The sequence below is a fragment of the Falco peregrinus genome, chromosome 5 (assembly GCF_023634155.1).
Source record: "Falco peregrinus isolate bFalPer1 chromosome 5, bFalPer1.pri, whole genome shotgun sequence".
NCBI classification, from domain to species: domain Eukaryota; kingdom Metazoa; phylum Chordata; class Aves; order Falconiformes; family Falconidae; genus Falco; species Falco peregrinus.
The window spans coordinates 25,753,190-25,765,516 of NC_073725.1; the positions used below are offsets into that span (position 1 = coordinate 25,753,190).

Sequence of the window (12,327 nt, forward strand, 5' to 3'; positions counted from 1 at the left end):
AATAAAGTTACAAGAAACAGGCTTTAAACAAAAATTAATGAGTTGTTTCATTGGTGGCATCAATCCAATACCTGTTTAATGACTGCGTACTTCAATAATTAAATTGCGTAAGCCTTTGATTGAAGCTGCTGAGCTGCCCTTCCTAAGCACCGACACATACTTAATCAGAAACTTTGGCACCTATTTAATTGATGCCAACATACTGAATTTAAACAGCAACCTAAATCAGTACTTACCCCAGGAGCTACTGCACTGACTGAACATTTTAATTAATGCTTCCTGAAACAGTGTTCATTAGTATCTGTTAAGAGGTATCGAACTTACTGGGTAAGCAGTAAATTCTGAAATCCCTTAAATTGCTTGTTAAAAAAAAGACAAGCTCTCTAGGTGCCCAGAATGGCCAGAAGGTTCCTTCCTAACTACAGGCTGGTACATCGTTTGACAAGCAACTATCCAACACTTCCCACTCCACTAGTTAGTTTTCATCACTGCCTTTTATTTTGTATAACTTAAGATTTATAAAAGATGCTCCATGCTCCCTATTAAAACATCTAAGCTTACCCTACATACACGATTTTGAAAGTGACAGCCCTTTGGTTCCTATCTACTATAAAAAAGTATTTTATTAACAGATTAGTTTTTCTTTGTAGCGATCATGATTTTTAGTTCAGTTTCTTACAGCTCCTTACAAACGAAGCCCTCTAGTCCTCGGACTAGAATAAGTTTCCTACACTTAAGGAAGTAAACGTGGGTAGCAAGAAGACTGGACATTGGAATATGCACACCTCAGATCCAGTCGAAAGCTGAACCGTTTACTGGGAGGCTGTTCCTGGACACGACTTCACAGGAGTAGAAGTTGTGAGGGGCAAGCAAAACAGATCTCCACACAACAGGCTCATTTTGCCCCTCCTTTCCTTTCACTAAAAAGAGCTCCAGAGCCGGCAACAGGAGGCCATACAACAACAGAGCCCAAACCAGTTTACAGAGGATTCCCTGAAACACCATAATGGTGCTGCACACTGGTCTGTGCTCTTTCTGAAAAAGATTCTTTCAGTGGCAAAACCCATCTTCTGTTGTGAGACACACCTGTATTTTCCAAAGTGTAAAACTGGACACCTGCCTTAAAATACAGTGCTGGAAACAGTAGCTCATGGAGTGGCAGAGTAAGACACAACTCTAGCCCGTAGAAGGGCACCTCACCCCTACCACAGCCCTACTCTTGAAGGAAACAAAGCCCGTTCAGCAACAGATTTCATCCACCGAACACACAGGCACACCCGCCTATCCTTTGGCTGGAAGCTGAAAGGATCCACACGTTGCTACCTGCAACAGGGTCCTGTTAACACCAAAGGATTCCCAGGATCCTTCTGGGACCTGGCTTTTCCCAAGACAGCAGCATCACGGTCTCCTTCCCTCTGCTCAAGAAGCTGCGCTATGTCCTCCAAAAATCCTGAGATGATAAAGTCTAAGAAACCTGGTCTAGAGCTCAGGAGTGTCCAAAACACAGCCTTTCTAAAGGACACCCCTTCAACATCTCTGCTATTCCAGTTCACGGTTAAAAACCAACTGTATAAAATAAAAGTATGCACATCGACCATCTTATGGATTCAGCATCTTAGTAAAGGATGAGAACAGCACTTGTTAAGTAGCAAGGCTTCTGCTGGGAATTTAGCATCTACACAGCCTAAAATACTCGAAAACCAACATTAATTGAACAGCAGCATCTAAGCGTTTTTATTATTTTAAACATAATAGGGGACTGTTGTGACTATGTCATGACTTGAATGACTGTTCCCAAACACGGACAAGGTAAGCGAACAGAAAGCAAAATTGTTTTGTCTCTTCTGCCGCCATTTGCACACACTGGTAACAGTGATGTTCGGTCACCTTCTAGTCAACGATGGCCTGAAATGAAGTGCAAGTATTTTTTTAGGGCAGAGATTTCCAATGAAGTACTGTTCTGCAATCCTTATATAGCTGCAACATGCCACCTTCGTCCTCCAAAATACCCTGTACAGTCCAAACTTACTGGCAGTTGAGGCAGTAAGGCAAAAGGTTTTCAGCTGTCTTTCAAGAACTCCATCTCAGACCATTTACTGAATTTCTTTGAGCCATCTAGCACTCCACCTGGAACACCAGGTCAGGGCGCTGCCTTTCTCCGGCTGCTGTTCTTCAGTTCTGTGGCTTTTGCCGATGGAGACGCATTACTTGGCATTACAGAAGTTTCAGGAGGAAGTAGTTAAAGTAATTTCAATGATTTTCAGATTGTTTTCTTTTTGAGTCTCCCTGGCATCTACCAAACTGTGTTGGCAAAGTTTTCACCCCCACACGCCCCCAACACTGGTCATCCTGTATTTGTTAAATCTAATGTCCACAAGGACCTTTTAGTAACATTAACCCTCCCCCCCCTTCTGCAGAGTCACCATTACAACTGAACAGTGGGCAAACAAAAATGAAGGGACGATGAGTTAAAATCATACGTTTTATTGCCAAGTAGCATTTAGGCTGACATAGTAAAGGGTTTTTCAGGTAACCACTATGTACATTTTCAGATATTCTCATAATTATCTCTTCTGCACTGCTGAATCCCGAGAAGGCAGCAGATACTCCTTACTCTCCCTTTCCTGGGGAGTCCCTCTTTACTTGCTTCGTTCTCCTTACATCATTCATTTAAAATCTCTTCAAATCCAGGAAATCACATCTCATATTTCAAAACTTGAGGAAAAGGACTCCCCAAACCTCCGTTTAAACCTTTATTGTTTCTCTGTGGTATCTCAGTCTTCCAAATTTGGAATACCAAGACAAAGCTTGTAAACAATTCCAAAACACTGAACTTCCAACTGAGATTTATTTCAGATTTATAGAGAAAGTAATTTTATACCAGTAACTTGAAAAAAATCAAGTCAAATATAAAACTTTCACAAATAACTTAAGAATATGTCTTTTAGAACAACTTTACTTTGCTCATTTCATTATGCGGCCAATACTGTACAAAACTGCTACAGAAACAGTAGTATTGAAGTCTACTTAAGCATCTTACACAATTTTAGGTTAAACCCAAGCACTGAATATTCAGAGCACTTATGTTAAACAATATAGATAGGCAATAGCACAGCCCAAATGCGAAAGTATCTGCCTATTTTATACACAATTTTAAAAGCACTTCATGAAGTTGCATGAATTCCAACTGACATCACAATTTATTTCAAAAGATGCTTATTGCAGAGTACTTTTTTCAAATAAATTTACAAGAAAATATTACTCTTCAGGCTGTGGAAAATGACTAGCATATCAAAGCTTAAGTCTTGGTTCCAGTGATGTCAACAGGACTTCTGTCACTGACTTCACTGATGCAAGGATTTCTTTTATCCACTCATTTTTCTGTTAGAAGGTGTAAAGGCCAGCTCAGATTTACAAAATAGCTATTTGAAAAATATTTCCATGAGGCACACGTGCAATATGAAGATGAGTTATCACGGATATCAAACCTACAGCCTTTAAGTACTATTCCATATGAAAGTCACAGATACACTGCAGCAAAAAGCAAACCAGAACATAGAAGACAGCACCACTGTTAAACTTTGCTGAGTTCCTTCTTAAGGCTATGTAACTGTTCTGGGAAGACAGACATAAATCCTTTCTTTTTGGTATTTACTTCCCCAGGTAAATGTATGGTATCATGTTTTTAACTGAGCTGTTAGAATGCATTTCAAAATAACTTTTTCTGTACATGTGACTCGCTTCATAACTACAGATGCACCTTCAACAGCCACGATTTAGATGTGTAACATCTATAAAAATGTTTTAACATTCATGTAGTTGAGAGGTTTAGTGATGAGAATTACGACTTCTCAGTATGAACAGAATCAGTAATAATCATTAATCTCATCTTGAGAAGCTGAAGATTACTTGGGTTTTCTTATTAAAAGCCACGGCAGAACACTTGACAGCAGAAGTCCATCTCACCAAGGTTCACACTTTATGTTAAAGCCACAATCTGACAAAAACTCCAAAGAGCAGAACTAAATATAATGCTATAAAACCTTTAAGTTTTAAATTTCAAATCAGATGCGCAAAAGTGCAGTTTTAGCTATATTAATGTGAAACTGCGTGGAAAGTTAATAGGCTTCAGCTTTATTTATTAGAATAATCAACTAAAGATCAACTAAACATTACAGACAACCAGAGTGATTTAGTCTACCTATGGTATAGCAGCTGCATGTGCATCCAGCTTTATTCTCTCAGCTTGCTGGATGCATGTGCCAGCTTCTGCTGAGCCCCTGCCCCTGCAGTAGAACTACGAACGTTCTCCCTAACAGGTGCTATGAGCTTGAACCATACCGTGCTATATTAACATCCCTCTGAGGTTTGAAACCAGAATTAAGCCTTCGTCTGGCCACAGTGAGCTGATACCTGTCTGCGAGCACCGAGGAGGTACACTCCTCACAATGAAGGGACTGAAGAACTACATTCCTGGGAAGATGCCGAGAAACTTATTTCTTCAGCTGAACTTAGGAAAGCAGTACACACTGTAGAATCAAACATTAATTGGCTTAAGAAATTAAGGGCAATATAAGCTGTGTCAATTTAATTTATTTTTCATGTCCACAAAATATATAAAAAAGGTAAAACCAGTTTAAACCACTACCTGAAAATTAAAAGCCTGAACACTCTTGAGGGTTGAGAATCCTTCTGGTAGCTGTTTTACTTGAAGCATACGCATTTCAAATCCTTAGAAACATTTAAGAATGCATATTTTTTTAATGTGAAATAAGCTCCTACAAAAATCTGCAATAACAGCATGCGTTTTAAATTTCAAAACATTATGGGGGACAGACGCTGAGAGTTTGCTGCTCATTCTATCATGTTCCACAAGCTGTTCAAGATCAATTACGTAGCCACAGAATGCTTCACCGTTAAGGCTCAGGGTCATGTGATAACTGTAAGCGAATCTAAGCATGAATAACTGCCTTCCGTTTTCTTGGCAACAAACCTCATGCTACACCATAATGAGCTGGCTGAAAAATAAATGAACACCAGATGACAAGTCTTTTGCTAGATCTGCTTCTTCACCATGCTAAGCCCCTGTTAGGAGCAGGCTCCGATGCTGCCTAGGGGACTCACCTATAGTGCTACATGCAGCCAGCCACAAGGAACACTAGAACAGTGCACCAGAGTTACTGAAGTTACCAGTGCAGAGAACCTCCTCGAGTGAGCAGGTATTACTCAAATTCAGAGCCGTGCCACCCCTTCTGATCAGACCTCCCAGAAATACAGTCACCCACCTTAACTCATTGTTTGTCTGGAAACAACTCACCCTCTATGAGACCACTTTGGTGTCCTTCACCGTTTAAACCATCATCCCATTTTCTTCATGGCGTTTCCCATAAAACAAAGATCTTCCATTGCCAAACAGTTTAGACAGATGGTCTTATAAATTTTACAAATTTTGTTCCAAATTCGTAACATACTTAAAGCAAACTTCACAGATTCACCTTAAGCTTGCATAGTACAGAAAAAGATAACCCCCCAATAAAACCATGCAAAAAACCCCCAGACCATCAAGCTAACATCTAAATACAAAGTAAACCAAATAGAACACCAAAATAATATATAAAGTCTGATTTTGTTCAAGGTCTGGTATTATTTTTTTTTTGGGGGGGGGGGGGGGGGGGGGCGTGGTAGTGGTTATTTTGGGGGTGGGTGTTTGGGATTTTTAGTTTCGGGGTTTTATTTGTTTTATGTTTGGTTTGGTTTTTTCAAATCAAATTTGAGAGAAAGCAAAGTCAGTCTTAATTCTCTACCTTCCCCAAATCCTGTTTTTTCATAGACCAAAGGAAGTCTCTGCTCAAAGTGGGCATATAGTGTGTATATTTATATTCAGACTAAATATTATATTTCCTTCCATGCAGAAGAGAAACTCAAATTCCCAAATTCACCACTTTAACACAAAAGTGAATTAATAAAATATGAAAACACTTTAATATAATCCCTAGTATTTTTTAACACAGATTATTTCTGGTCCATTTTAACTTGTGTGAGATATGTCAAAATAAATCTTGGAGATTTACTGTTGTTCTTACTACCCCCAAAAATATATTTTTGTTCTCTTACTCTGAAGGCATCAATGGAATCTACATCATTCTAACAGCACATTAGATAGAGAATTGCACCAAACCCAGGTCTGAAAAGTTACACTATTGTTAGGTATTATGCAGTTATGTAAACTGTAAAAATGCAACTTTTTAAAGTACCACAATCAATGTAACTTTAGATGTTAAATCATGAATATACCGAACAACTGATCATTTAACAGATAACCAAAAAGCACCTCACACAATAACTTAGTATCTTGACCTCTAAGCTTCTGTATTGAATTTCATTTCAATCACTTCAGTCCTGGACATCAAAGTAATCAATTACCGGCTCTTCTTTTAATGGTTTGGATAAACCACTGTTTCCACTACTCCTGAAATTATAAGAATATTAGATGTTACTTACTGGCATGAAAAACAAGATACAAAGTAAACAGAAATAAAAACTCCCATAATGTCTCAGTGTGCATATACACATTGCACTAGTGAATTACATGCATTTCCAAATTATGTTTTAATGGAAGTATCTTCTGCTCCAGAAAGCGTTTGTTAACTGATTTTTTGGAAAAAAAAACCCCAATTTTATTAAATCAACATACATCAGTGTGTAGCTGAATTGATATAATTTTTTTTTGGGGTTTTACCAGAAAATACCGTTTACTGGTATTACAAAAACTATACTGTTCTGAAGACTAAATGTTCAACATGCCTTTTAAAAAAAGCAAAAGAAATACTGTTGAAGTGAGCTGATGATCAAATCTGCTTGCTTTTAAAAGCAAGAGTAACAAAAATATATGGTAATACCAAATCTAAACACTGTAAAGATTTTTTTCATAAGACAAAATGAGAATTTGTAGAATTAAGCACATCTAAAAGATATTTCATGCCTAGTAATTAAAAATAAATGGCTAAAGCCGCACCCCCCCCCCCCCCCCTTTTTTTTATTATTTTGGCCACATAACACCTGTTCATTAGGGTCACTGAAGACAGGAATCCAAATGAATTAAGTGGAAACAAAGAGTAACAGCCTTCTTCAAATTCACATTGAGTTACACTGTAAGCAGTCATTTTAGACATGTGTTTCGCTCTAGATGCTTAGTTCTGAAACAGTTTAAATCAGAACAGCCTACTTTGTATTCCAGCAGGACCTTAAACACCCCATAGCTACCCCAGTAGTTACTGCTAAATTAAGCTATCCCTTCCTGCAAATGGTACTTCACAGAACATGATTTGAAATGCTAATTTGCAAATAACTTGAGGAAAAAAGTTCTGAAAGGTAAACCTGAACAAAGAATAAGCCATCCATTAAAGAATAATCGTACCTATGAGACTACTACAGGTAGCTGAAGCTGGAGGCCATACAAAGTACAGACTATTCACCAAGAAGCCTTATGTATCCCCAACTTCAGTAGGCTTCACTATCTGAGAAAAATGGTAGTTCACCTTTTGGCCAACTGTGTAGTCATATCTACACAAGAAAAATACATTTGCTACCTGTCCAAATAAATAATTCTATGCCAGTAAGACGCTGTTCTTTTACACCAAAGAGTTAAACTTTATTAAAAAATAAAACCTCTGTAATATTTGTTATGTAACTACTCCTACACCCCATAACCAATCCTACATTTTCTTAGCACTTTGTTTCAGGTTTACTTCCGTGGAAAGAAAATCTTAGTGCAGGCTGTAAGCTCCAAAGCTGTGTGTGGGGAAAGAAAGAAACAGGGTGTGTAAAGCTGAAGCTCAGGAACACGCTCAACTCGGCACGAAACTGAAGAATAATGTTTTAAAAACAAATTCCTTACTTATCTGTTTGTTTGTAATGAGGAATAGGAGGCGGAGGCCTGCTCTGCATTTCTTTATCTAGCACAGAAGTTAAGGTATTGCTTGGACAAAATGATTTCCCTCTAGAGAAATAAAAGAAAGATTATTTAATTCAATAGGAAATTATATTCATTAAGAAGTCAGGGCAAAAAAGTTGCATTTTTAAGTAGCAGATCTGGTGTCAGAGTTTATACTTGTATACTTAAATCATCTATTCAAATACTTAATTTTCCAATCATGAAGACCAATAGTGTGCAAAGTCCATCTTCATTACCAAGAACAAGATATCCAGTATCCTATATGTCTCTTGATCACTGTCTACAGAAGATGCAGAAGCAGCTTACAAGACGTGTCACTGTCCCGACCCCCTCCTTTCTGCATGTGAAGTGCACAGCTCCTTTCTACTACAAAGTACACAACGTGATCAACTGTTGAAAAACCAAAAATGCAATACTTGCATTCTAGGGCAACATATATCTGTTCTTCTACAGAACAGACAGAAGACTGGAAGCAGCAACTTAACAGTTTAACCCAGCATCACGTAAACACAATTCACTGCATCTTCACCATGTGTTATCTAACGTTTTGAAATCCTGTTCTTCAACTCTGTCAGTAAGTCATGTTAAACCTGTTTATCACTGCACTCAAAGCAGCCCTGCTAAGCAGCGCTCTGCCAGGAATAATACAGCAACACTGCCTCTTCCTTGTCAGCTAGCCTAGGTGAACAAGATCAGGAAAAAAAAAACATGCATTAGGGAAAAAAAAGAACAAAACACAATCAGCTGTTCCTGCCCTCCACACTAGCTGCTATTATATGGCCACAACCACACAGTGAAGCACCCTACTTGTGCTTGTCCCACCTGCAATACAAGGGGCCACCCTGTGGCTGTGGCGCAGGACAATGTTTCCTCCAGTATAGGAGGGCAGTGTACTTTGTTAGCTATATTTATATGCTTTAGGCATATATTGGCTGTGAAGTTCAGTGCGGCAGTCCATGCCCCAAGGCTGCACTGGCTGGAGAAAGAGGAAGGATATTAAAAAAATACCCAGAAAAAAACCTAGAAAGATTGTTCCAAAAAGGCATCTACTTTAAAAATTCCAAATAATTACCAAACACACTGTATCTCTAATAGGCTGTGGAAAAGTCTTAAAAATTTCCTATAAATTCATGAACCACTTAGAAGAGTAAGCTTGCTTTATTTCAGCTTCTAGTCACCACTATGATTCAACTGCAAGACTAAAAAACCTTCCACAATTAGCCTCTTTTCCATTCAGAGTTTCTTTTTCATCTTTTCTTGGGGGAAATAAGCTGAATAAATTAAAATTCTTAAACCTTGACAAGGTCAGTTTCCAACCCTTCTTGTACCTTCCTCTAAACACATGCTGCTAACATTTGAAGACCGAACTACTTCTGGTACACTAAACTGGATTGTTTTCCTATTTCTACCTGAATGGTTTATATTGGACAGCAGGAAAAAATTGTTCACCGAAAGGGTTGTCAAGCATTGGAACAGACTACCCAGGGAAGTGGCCAAGTCACCATCCTTGGAAGTGTTTAAAAGATGTGTAGACAAGGCACTTAGGGATGTGATTTAGCGGTGGAATTGGTAGTGTTAGGTCAGTCGCTGGACTCCTAACATGATCTTAAGGTCTTTCCCCAACCTAAGTGATTCTATGATTCTATGTCAATCACTAAATAATGTTTCCTCCTTGTTTATTTTATTAATGAATTTTAAAAATAAACTCCTTCCAGAGCAGTCCTCTACACCACAAGATTCTCTGCATTTACTAATTAAATTCCTACTTTCAAGCTCGTCTTGTTCCTTTCAAAATTACATTTCAAATAGCAATAAATTCTGCAAAACAATTGCTTGTACATGTGTTGAGTTCCATGCTTTGTCACATAGGTGTTAATTAATTTTTTCCCATCTCCCTTCAGAGCTCTAAGCAGTTGAAATCTCACATCAGTACACAAATACTAGCTCTGCTTCAGAGCTTAAAAAAAATTAAGTAATTGTCTTATTCCCAACATATTTGTCTTACTTCTATCATGTCTTGTTTCCATCAGTTCTGAAAATAGAATGCCCAATTCCTGTGATACTGTAGCAAGACAGATAAACTCCACAACATTCTCAAGGTAAGTCAGAAGTCCGCTAAACTATGGCAGGCTGGTCCCTGACCCCATTTCAGTATTGTTTTAAACCGAGTACTGACAGTCTTTTCAAATGAACTGCAAAACCCTGCAAACACAGGTCATCAGTTCAAAGTGTCCTCACCTCCCCTGCACCGAAAATGTTCACTATTTGGAAAAAAAACCCCACAACCCCACTTGCCACTGACCATAATTTTTTCAGGATTATATTATGTTCACATGTCCATTCCAACAGCAAGTATACTAGTGTCCCATCAGTTGAGAACAACTAACTTTCCCTTCTTGTACTAAATGGGTAAAAACTACTCCTCTCCTTTAGCTCCAAGCCTGGCACAAAAAGCCAAATGCTCCCATATCATTTCAGTTACCTCTCAACTGTAGAGTTCTACCTGAAAAGACTAAAAGAGGACAAAAGTAGATGGGAGAATATTTTGTTGTCTTCTTCCATTGTTAAAAATGGTGGGGTGCAAATACATGGAAACCCAACTGACTGGAAGTAAATAGGCAAAAAAAAAAAAAGTAGAAAGGCCTTCATCAAGTAAAGTGAAGTATCTCACTTTATTCAAAAAAATGTCAGGCTAAATCCTGCTTGTAAGCTCTACTCTTAAGTTAAATGCTCCCAGGATGTAGAGGGTTAATATATCAAGCCTTTAAAAATAAGAAGGGATCAAAGCCTTGTGGACAGTTAAGAGGAAATTCCCTTTGGTTACATCAAGGCCTAGTCCTGTGCTTTTACAAGATTTAGTGTCCCTCCAAGAAGACCCTCACAACCCAAACCCAGAAGAGAGATAGAGCAGACTATCCAGCCATGAAACCACAGATGCTTTAGAGACAAAAGTCTAAGAACTCCCACTCAAGCAAAATTCACACCACTTCCTGGGTGCCTTGGCGACACACGGGACAACACTAGATTGACTCCAATCTCCCCAGAAATTCTCTGAATATTTCTAATCATTGGTTTAAAAAAAAAAAAAAAAAACCACCACCAAAAAAACCAAAACCCCAAAAGAAATGAAACAGCCGATCATATTCAGCTCATCTGAAAGAAAATCAAACAACTGAATTCAACTAAATAGATGTAAAATGGAAAAAACTCCTTGACTAATTCATTGCCCGAAAGAAGGAAGTAAGCAGATCCTCCCTTCCTGCTAACGTAAATCACCGTTATCTATCATCGGTTGTAACAGAACTGTGGAGATGGAATCAAAGGACTCCACAAGTACTTTGGACACGTTGATAGGAAAGTTGCCATTCTGTTAATGTATTCTCAAAGTAAGGAAAAAAGACAACTGCCTGCCCCAAGCAACAGAAATATGACAATTTTTCAGCAGCACTCCAGGGAAAAGTGAGGAGAACATAACTACCTACCTGCTGACTATAAAGCACTGGTGGTGACATCAGGATAGGCCACTGTATACAACTGACCTGTGGAATCAGGACTCAAATTTTTCTTCTTCAAGACTGGAAATTCAATTTTCCTCCCTCCAGGATGTATCAACATTGATCCATTTTGGTATGAGCTACTACAAAATTCTTTGCCCACTAACCTATCCAGAACTGCCTCCATGTAGCTTTGCAATAATGATCCATCAGCTTCCAAACAGAGCAGTTTTTGTGAGAAGTGCCTCCAAAAGCTGATACAGTTTGGGTGGAATAATGAAGCAAGTGGCTGTCAGTCACCTGATGGTTTAGATTTCACATATTCTATGTCATAAGCTGTCGAGAGGCAACACACACTATTCTGAGGGCAAACAATGTCATGATTGAAGGAAAAATTGAAAGAGACATAGCTGTTTTCTGGAGCAGTACTGCTGCTAAAACCATTTTGGCTGGTGACCTGTAGCATTATTTATGCTTAAATTGCTCAAAAAGCCTCAGAGGTTACAGGTGTTGAGATGCAGTCATTGGAAAAGGCCTTTGTGATTGCAAAGGGGGCGGGGAGAGAAGTTAGCTTTTTCCTTGAGGCAGAGGAGAAAATTCCTAGAGTGAAGAGCAGAATGAAAGTCCTTAAAGTAATAAAATACCTTCAGGAAGTCATCAGAACTTCTGTCACATTGGAAGTGAAGTTATTCCAGACACCAGAAAGGCTGCAGAGACAGTTAACTTATCAACTGAAATAAACTTGTACCTGGAGATAAAGCACTGAAATGTGCCCAGAAAAACTTAAAGAAGCCAAAGAATAATTCTGTTTCCTCACAACATAAATTTCCTTGCAACTCTGCCACTGGGATGTACAGGTTTTGTCTTCTGTGATGCAAC

General features: G+C 38.5%; 1 protein-coding gene across 2 annotated transcripts in view; it reads right to left on the reverse strand.

The window, feature by feature from the left end:
• Positions 1 to 2,468: 2,468 nt before the first annotated feature.
• NFX1 (nuclear transcription factor, X-box binding 1) overlaps positions 2,469 to 12,327 on the reverse strand; it is a 75,318-nt gene continuing 65,459 nt past the window's right edge. For both annotated transcript variants that reach the window (XR_008747300.1, XM_055804535.1), the window contains 2 exons: positions 7,898 to 7,999; positions 2,469 to 6,469 (listed from right to left, as the gene is read on the reverse strand). Coding sequence is in view for 1 of the 2 variants with exons in the window: in XM_055804535.1 (XP_055660510.1) it covers positions 6,394 to 6,469; positions 7,898 to 7,999 (178 nt within the window). In the remaining variant the exon portion in view is untranslated. The remainder of the gene's footprint in view (positions 6,470 to 7,897; positions 8,000 to 12,327) is intronic.